The 9,430-nt window shown below is 36.2% G+C and overlaps 1 protein-coding gene across 1 annotated transcript; it reads left to right on the top strand.

The window, feature by feature from the left end:
- The first annotated feature begins 879 nt into the window (after window positions 1-879).
- Window positions 880-8,338, top strand: LOC127659653 (arrestin-C-like). Its single transcript, XM_052149571.1, has 15 exons — window positions 880-999; window positions 2,883-2,916; window positions 3,963-3,993; window positions 4,121-4,181; window positions 4,312-4,356; window positions 4,445-4,638; window positions 5,339-5,398; window positions 5,500-5,576; window positions 5,672-5,807; window positions 5,917-6,001; window positions 6,179-6,251; window positions 6,512-6,649; window positions 6,750-6,854; window positions 7,161-7,210; window positions 7,913-8,338. Exons 2-15 carry the CDS (start codon window positions 2,909-2,911, stop codon window positions 7,948-7,950), a joined length of 1,101 nt encoding a protein of 366 aa, XP_052005531.1. The 5' UTR covers window positions 880-999; window positions 2,883-2,908; the 3' UTR covers window positions 7,951-8,338.
- The last annotated feature ends 1,092 nt before the right edge of the window (window positions 8,339-9,430 follow it).

Here is a 9,430-nt window from a genome sequence, read left to right as displayed (position 1 = left end):
GTTTTGGTGTGTATAAAAATAAATCCTGTTTTCGCCATGGCGTGTACTATGAAAGACGTATCTGTAGACCAGCAAAACACTGAAAAACATCCATTTCTGTAATGTCCCATTTCAAAATTCAACTAGAATATCATGTTATACTGGAATAACTTGTAATAGCTTAGATGCTTACATATACTGTATGTCTATTTATATGAAAGAAATATTAGAGCATATTGGTTAGTGCAAATATTCTAGTAACAGCTGTTTGAACTTTAGTCCACGGTCACAATCACAATGTGACACAGACCCTCTAACTGCTTTTGAAGAAGCAATGATCCAAATTAGTTTCACACTCACCTCATTCCCTCAAAATTCTACAGAGAAACAATGCCATGAGAACAATTTTTAAGAAATACAAGTTTTTACTGTGCCAAAAAGAACAATTAGGGTGGCTCAATATGTACAAAGGCTCAGTGTAATTGATGTTTTGACTCTGATGGTCCATGTTCATCTTCTCAGGATGAAAGTATGTTTTGTAGCTTTAGGAATCACAGTTGTTATTTTTATCCTGGCCTCATGACATGACATGACATGACATGCCCTACATGGATACAGGCTATGATAGAGGTGGAGCTCTATACACAGGGCAGGGATGTTACTGTATTATTTACGTTCTGTGTGATCCAGCCAAATGACCCTGCAAGCTGACACTCTCATGCATACCATGTACTGTACTCTTCAATGGCTAATCCCTAAGTCCAATTTTGTGTTTATTTTTATACATATTGTAGACAGAAAAAGAAGAGGACTAATGAACTAATAGGATTGGGGCCAAAACGGGCCTTTTGTAACATCTGCTGTGTAAGCCAAAGAGAGGGAGGAGAGTTTGCAATATAAAGACAGATGGACAAGACGAGGTGGGAAACACACTAGGGAACCAACAACACCAACTAAGGGACAACTCTCACGTGCTAAAATCAAGAAGATCAAAGCAGAAGACACCTGCCTTAGACGCAGGTAAGACCTGGACTACTAAACATCACATTCAAACAAGTGTCCCTGGACACTGTAAAAATGGTGTACGTGAGAGAGCTCTAGAAAGCAATGAATTTAGGTTTAATAAATATAAATAGTTTGATAAAAATATTAATATTTATGTATTAATTAAAAAAAACTGTTCTAGAAAGATTGATTGAATTTAGCATGAGTTTTCAAATACAATGATGTGTTGATATGATACAAAAATGATTGGCTAGAGGAGAATCTGTTTTTTTAGTGCTACTCCAGGGATTCCTTAGAAATATCCTGACACTAACTTACATAACCTTAACCTAAGGGAGTCAGGTCATAACAGGAAAATACACTGATATTCACAAGAATGTCACAAGAATGTTTTCTTTTTGTTTATGATGTGACTCCCTTTAAGATTGGACATCAAATTATAATAATAAAACAAAGAGCAAAAAAATAAAACAAACAAATCATAACTTGTACATAAGATGCATATACTTTGATCGGACAATGATGAGGAAATTAGGATATGTCTTGCCAAGTGTATCTTGCCTGTTTGCATGAAAAAAGATAATTGTGCTTTGCTTTGTTTTTACTTCTGGAAGGTACAACAAATGAGTACATTTTGGGTCTTAATTTTTTGTAGAATAATTGAGTGGCACAGACAAATCCATGTATTTGAACATGAACACACAGTCACACTAGAAAGATATAGTGTTTCTTTCAAACAAGTCCATGCATTGTGCTTTTATGTGATTTATTTCACAAATTTTAAAGGGGTTTGCCTTTCTGAAACTAGACATCTGTCAAAATATTATTGTATGTACATTTCTATATAAACCGATCAGCCACAACATTAAAACCACCTGCCTAATTTTGTGTAGGTCCCCCTAGTGCTGCCAAAACAGTGAAAATCCCAGGAGATCAGCAGTTACAAAAATTCTCAAACCAGCCCATCTGGCACCATCAATCATAAATGCAATTATCTAATCAGCCAATCATGTGGCAGCAGTGCAGTGCATACAATCATGCAGATATGAGTCAGGAGCTTCAATTATTGTTCACGTCAACCATCAGAATGGGGAAAAAATGTATCTCAGTGATTTGCTCGTGGCATGATTGTTGGTGCCAGATGGGCTGGTTCAAGTATTTCTGTAACTGCTGATCTCCTGGGATTTTCACACACAACAGTCTCTAGAATTTACTCAGAATGGTGCCAAAAACAAAAAACATCAAGTGAGTGGCAGTTTTGTGGACGGAAATGCCTTGTTGTTGAAAGAGGTCAACAGAGAATGGCCAGACTGGTTCAAACTGACAAAGTCTACAAATACTCAGATAACCGCTCTGTACAATTGTTGTGAGAACAATAGAATCTCAGAATGCTCTTCTGAGATGTGGGTTAGCGCTGTTTTGGTGGCATGAGGGGGACCTACACAATATTAGGCAGGTGGTTTTAATGTTGTATCTGATTGGTGTATTTAGCTAAGAAGCATCTAAATATATTGCACTATTAAAACACTTCTCAAACATTGCATTTTAATATTCACAGTAAAAATTCCTGAAGTTACCACAGACATTTTGCTGGCTCTTCCAGGGTTTCAGTCCTTAGAAATTCCTGGCCCCATCCGCAGAGACACATTAGAATACAGATAAGAGCTAATACTGAGTGCATCTTCTGTGAAGGATTAACAAGCAGACTATCATAATGTTAATCTTCTCCTCCTAGATTAGCCCTATTAGCCCGATTTATATCTCAGCAGGATAACACATAGACATGAATGGTTTTCCAAACGTTGTACTCAGTTCATGGCAGAATGTTGGTACTTTTTAATGGTTAATCAAACCTCTACCCCCACCATACACTCTAACCATTTCACTTTTAATTGCAGAAAACTTCAGCTGACTTTCCATAATCATGGCAAAGTAAGTTTATATGTATTATTCTATCAAATATTTCAAGTAAACATTTCAAAAGTCACAACCACTTTTTAGAGGTATTTATGCACAAGTTTTACAAACTGTGTACATTTCTTACTTGGCAGACTATTCAATCATATTTATGACTCCTCTCTAAGCAGAGTTATTGTAATACTTCTACACTCTGTTGCCTAGTAGTATTAAATCTGTAGAGGGTCATTTTAGTCTTCAATCCTGCTGGATTAGCTACCAGATTATAATAAATCCCTTTTAGAGGGGATTAACTGGATTACTACAAGAGTTTAAAAGTAACAGTGAAAAGCTTAGCATATGCAGATGACTAATCACATCACGCAGACTAACAAGTCATATAATACAAAAGCAACAGATATGGAACTCTCAAAAGGGTGTAGTTCATTTGAGATACACAACAGGGTTTTTTACTTGGCCAAGCAGAATACAAGCCGAGATGTGTAAAATTGAGTTAAGTTTTTGCTACGAGTCATATGGTATGATATGAGTCATATGATGCCTTTATAACATGAACTACCTCTAATTCAGCATGGACTGTAATTGCTCTTGTTCTTAGAATAGTTTAAATTAAAAGTATTCATCCTGTAGCATAGCATTGGAGCTGGGCACTCTAAATTAAGGAGTAAATACATGGTGGTGGTTGTTGCATAACAAGTTATTTCCTGGTGGGACTCATATAAAGTAATGTTGGAGTCTCAATTAAAACAACTTGCAACTAATCCAATATCTAAGCAGCAGTGGTGTGAAAGCTGTAGCCTTCAGTCATTTACAGGACATAACAGCAGGCCAGTGCTGGTCATGGTCTGTTAAATCAGAGGACATATTCTGATTTGTGTAGAAATCACAGGGATATGACCAGGAATATCGACCTGATTTTAGATTAACATGAACGCTACGGAAAGATATTTGTTGACAATAACCACTCTTTTTATCCCATGCATTTAAATTAGTTATTTGGTTTTTATACATCAATGATTGCAAGAGGTAAATGTGCATGGGTCTATTTGTTCCTTCTTCAGGGTCTATAAAAAGACAAGTGGCAATGGTTCGGTAAGACTCATTTGATACTGCTTACTCCCAATACTTACATTACTCATCATCTTCTCCACATATGCAAGATAAATGTTTTAAAGACAGAAGCACACGTGATAATCATCTTAACCATCTTTCATTACAGCTTTGCCTCTATTTGGGGAGGAGAGACTTTGTGGACCATGTGGACAGTGTTGATGTAGTTGGTAGGTTCTGCTTTAAGATAAATGATATTATCATTATTGTTCCTAAAGGCTGTGAAATGTTTTTTAAAAACCATGAAAAATACATGTACACTACATTTTCTATTTATAAGTTTTGTCATTTCATTCACAGATGGGGTACTCAAGATTGATCCTTCAGGTCTTAATGGAAGGAAAGGTATGATTTAATCTAATTGTTGTTACAGTATGAAACATTGGTAAATTAACTCAGACAATTCATTCATATTGTTTTAATATCTTTCTAGTGTGGGTACAGCTTGCATGCGCCTTCCGATATGGCAGAGAGGATCTGGATGTGATTGGAGTTTCCTTCAGGAAAGACATCTGGATAAAACACATTCAGATGTATCCACCTGCAACAAGTAATCCCCCCAACACACCGATGCAGGAAGCGCTTCTGAAGAAAGCTGGGGATCAAGGGCAACCCTTCACTTTCGAGGTAAATCAGTAAATGCAAATGAATCTCATAGACAGAAGGTCAACTGTATTGTCTGCTAAAACCTGTACTTTTCGAATTTCCGAACTGCCGCCCAGTGGCCAAAGCTGGAAGTACGGTTGTGTAGTTCTAACCTAACCCTAAATCTAATCCTAACCCCAACGGTACTGAGACCATTGTTTTACTTACTTAGTTATTTTACTTACGTCTTTGCAAATATAGTGTATAGTTAGCCAGATGTCAAAATGGCTGCTACATGGCAGATTTTTTTGGGCATAACATTTGCAGAATTTTTCAGAATTTGAGAAGGATATAACTGCAGGCCGAGCTCCAAAAAGGGGCAAGAACTCCAAACTGCAAGCAAAAGCACAGTGCCCCTAACCCAACCCAACCCTATCCCTAACCCTAACCGTGGGTAGACGTGCTGCTCCCTTCTGGAGTTGGTCCCACCCTCTTCTGGAGTATCCCTGTCCCCTTTTTGAGTTTTTTGCTCTATTTTGGAGTTTCTGCCTCTGTTTGGAGATATCTGTGCTGCAGCAATACCTATTTGTAGAATTTGGCACATCAGGTCTGAATTTGGGTGGCAAAACATTTTAAACTAACACACACATTTCCTGTTTAATCACATTGAATGCACTTATGCATACTCCTATGCAGTCCTGTCCTCAAGGATGTCCTTTGTGTCTCTCTTGATCTTTATCAGATTCCCAGACATCTTCCATGCTCAGTGTCCCTTCAACCAGCACCAGAGGATGCCGGCAAGGTGCAGCAGCAGAAACACACACAAACACATACACATACACAAACACAAACACACAAACAGACAACTCACTCTCTCTAATATCGTCTGTTTTACTTCTACAGCCTTGTGGGGTTGACTATGAAGTCAAAGCCTATATTGCAAATGAAGCAAACAACCTAGATGAGAAAATTGAAAAGAAGTATGCACTGCTCCATTTTAACTTAAAGATACTATTGGAATAAATGCATAAATTTTCTTTCTGATGCCAATATCACTCCCAATGACTCTTCTTAGGGACACTTGCCGTTTGGTCATCCGTAAAATCCAGTATGCACCAGATCAGCTTGCAGCTGGACCCAAGGCTGATATCAACAAACAATATATAACTGCAGACAAACCAGTTCACCTGGAGGCCTCAGTGGAAAAGGAGGTACAGTGTTTCAAATGTCTGTTACAGATAATTTATAATGCATCTCTTTTGATTAGATTGGCACATCAAGATTACTAATCTTTATTTACTGCCATTTTCTACCTTTCAGCTTTACTACCATGGAGATCCAATTCCCATTAAAGTGAAAGTAAACAATGAGACCAGTAAAGTAGTGAAGAAAGTCAAAATCACTAGTAAGAGCAAACAATATCAAATTAAGTTTTGATTATTTATGTTATGTAACAAAACAACCAGTCGTAATCCTGCATATGCTATTTAAGAATGATTCCATAATGTTTCTTTTTTCTTCTTCTTTTTTTTTTTTTTTGCTACAGTGAACCAGGATTAATTTAGTTCATTGTGTGTTTCAGTTGACCAAATAACAGATGTTGTGCTATACTCAGCGGACAAATACCACAAATGTGTCCTGAATGAAGAATTTGGGTGAGTGCAAAGACTTTTGCCTTGTATTTGAAAAATCTGACCTGACGGTAAAGCATAAAAAGAGACATTTTATTCCTTTGATTTTAAGCGTTACGTATAGCACATTTACTAAATAATGCAATTTCAAATAGTAAAGTAATTCCAAACCTGTTTTATATTTGATCAAAGAACATTTCTGAGATTATTCTTTTCACTGACAGGACACTTCAGAAGCTGTTAAGTATGTTTTGAGAAGTCAAAATCCCCATTTTTTGTAACAGGGACCAAATTGATGCTAACTCCACCTTTGAGAAGGAATATAGAGTCACTCCTCTGCTGGCCAATAACAAAGAAAAACTTGGTCTCGCACTGGACGGCAGACTGAAGGATGAAGACACCAACTTGGCTTCTTCAACAATGTCAGTAAACCTTAACCTTTTGAAGATATTCCATATTTTAACCTTTACACAATGTACATACAAAAATGTTACTCCTTTGCATCTCTCTCTGTCCCTGCAGTCTGCGACCAGAGATGGATAAGCAAATGCAAGGCATTCTGGTTTCCTACAAAATTAAGGTTACCCTTATGATGGGAGGTGGTCTATTGGGAAGTCTCACAACAAGGTTAATATCTTTATATTTTCTTTCATCACAAAGTCATCTCTATGCAGTCATTGATGCTGTCTTAGCGCTATGGGCCTTTACCTTCCTGCTCTTTCTCTAATAAGATGATATGCATTTACGAAAGATATTTCCCTAGATCATATTCTTACACAGCTACTTAATGAGGAACCGTCTGCTTAGTCACCTTATCATGATTAAACAACAAAGAAAATAAATATAGGAGTACATGGTGTGAAAAGGCATTCTTTTTGTGCAATTTGAGTACTGGAATAATCAAGCTAATTTGTGTTTAACTTCTTTACATAGTGATATTGTTGCTGAGCTCCCACTGGTTCTTATGTCACCCAAGCCTGCAGGTGATATTTCTACTATTTTACATCTACTGTTTTCTCAGAGTAGTTGCATATTGTTGTGACCATTTTCACATGTTTTGACTTGCAAAATTTTGAAATGGATTATGTCCTGTGTAAATAAATACATATAGTGACACTACCATGACTCAAACTAAAAAGTATCATTTTCTTGTCTTCTGAATGCTTCCAAACTGAGCAGAAGTGTAAGTATATATGTAAACGTATGTTTTCTCATGTTCAGAAAGAATGCTAACCTTCTATGCACTTTCAAGATTTTTTTAAATCTTGCACAAATAAGATCTTTAGTGAAAATTCACTATAGAGAAAGTTTTAAATTATACCTAGAACATAATCGCCAGGTGATTTCAAAATGAGATATTCCACAGATTAATTTTGGTCAGTAGTAAATGTTCTTAATGAGCATAAATATAAACAGAGACATTTAAATAATTTAAAAAGAGATTGATAAAATGTGTTGTTTTATATTGTGTTTTGATATTGACGTTTAAAATAATAGTGATCTCTTTACTTTATACTTGTACAATGTCAGGACAAGAGATCAGAGATAACTGGAGACATATCTAAGAAACAGCTTGCTTGTCATACTTTTTCTTTTTTTAATCTAATTAATTAATTAAACAAATAAATAAAATATGTGTTGATTAAGTCATGTTTTACTCTGTCATTTATTTTTATTTAATCTAGGGCTGATATCAAACTTGAGTAGGTTCAACTTCAAGTGACGGTGAGGACTGAATAAGGAGAAACACACAGGAACAGATGCTGAAGTCTTGATACCAGAAAACCTAATTTCATGAGCAATAGGCTATAGACTGTTCCTCGTTACAAATACATGCATAACAGGAAATATCTATATAATGTTAAAAATGGGCTAAAGACCTTGCATATTAAGAGGAACTCAGTGGCATTGAAAAGCATTGGTAAAATGCTTTTAAATTGTCATATACTGTGTATTACTTCTGCCTTTATCATGTGAACTCAGTTTAGGTTCATTTTTTTTGTATGTGAAAGAGTGCTGTAAAAAAAGTGGTAGTGATAGTGATAAACAGTTTATTTTAATTAATGCATTCTAATTTCAATTTATTATTAAATAATGTTATTTTGTTTTATTCTGGCTGTGATGATGGTGAAAATGAATAAACATTGGATTGGTCACCTACCAAATATTTTCTTTCTATATTTATTTTTTCTCTTTTTTTTATACCACTCTCTTTTTTATACCACTCTCAGACAGTGCTCGGTAAGGTTACTTTTAAAAGTAACTTGTTTGAAAATTGTGTTATTAATTTAAAAAAAATAACTAAATTCATTAAAAACTTACTTTGTATGGAAAGTAAAGCGTTACATTACTTTTGTGTTACTTTTTTCTCACTGCCACTCTTTCTTCTGCTGTGCATTCAAAACAAATACAAGAGATGTGTAGAGACATTACAGGACATGCTAGCAACTGTACAATACTCATGTCAAAACAACATACTAAAACAGATATTTAAAAGTCTACAATCAGTAGGTCTTTATGTCATATTTATTACAAAGTCTCAGTAACTGAAATATGTATTATTTGTTTTTCCATTGACATGGCAGCCAACATGAATAATGAAGAATAACCACTGCCTTACCTAAAGCAGCAAAGTCCAACACTTGAACCTGCATCATATTCACTCACCTAAAGGATTATTAGGAACACCTGTTCAATTTCTTATTAATGCAATTATCTAATCAACCAATCACATGGCAGTTGCTTCAGTGCATTTAGGGGTGTGGTCCTGGTCAAGACAATCTCCTGAACTCCAAACTGAATGTCAGAATGGGAAAGAAAGGTGATTTAAGCAATTTTGAGTGTGGCATGGTTGTTGGTGCCAGGCGGGCCGGTTTGAGTATTTCACAATCTGCTTAGTTACTGGGATTTTCATGCACAACCATTTCTAGGGTTTACAAAGAATGGCGTGAAAAGGGAAAAACATCCAGTATGCGGCAGTCCTGTGGGCGAAAATGCCTTGTTGATGCTAGAGGTCAGAGGAGAATGGGCTGATAGAGCAACTTTGCCTGAAATAACCACTCAACCTCAACCGAGGTATGCAGCAAAGCATTTGTGAAGCCACAACACGCACAACCTTGAGGCGGATGGGCTACAACAGCAGAAGACCCCACCGGGTACCACTCATCTCCACTACAAATAGGAAAAAGAGGCTACAATTTGCA

This window comes from Xyrauchen texanus, chromosome 19, assembly GCF_025860055.1.
Source record: "Xyrauchen texanus isolate HMW12.3.18 chromosome 19, RBS_HiC_50CHRs, whole genome shotgun sequence".
NCBI lineage: Eukaryota > Metazoa > Chordata > Actinopteri > Cypriniformes > Catostomidae > Xyrauchen > Xyrauchen texanus.
This window is presented reverse-complemented; position numbering and strand designations above follow the sequence as displayed.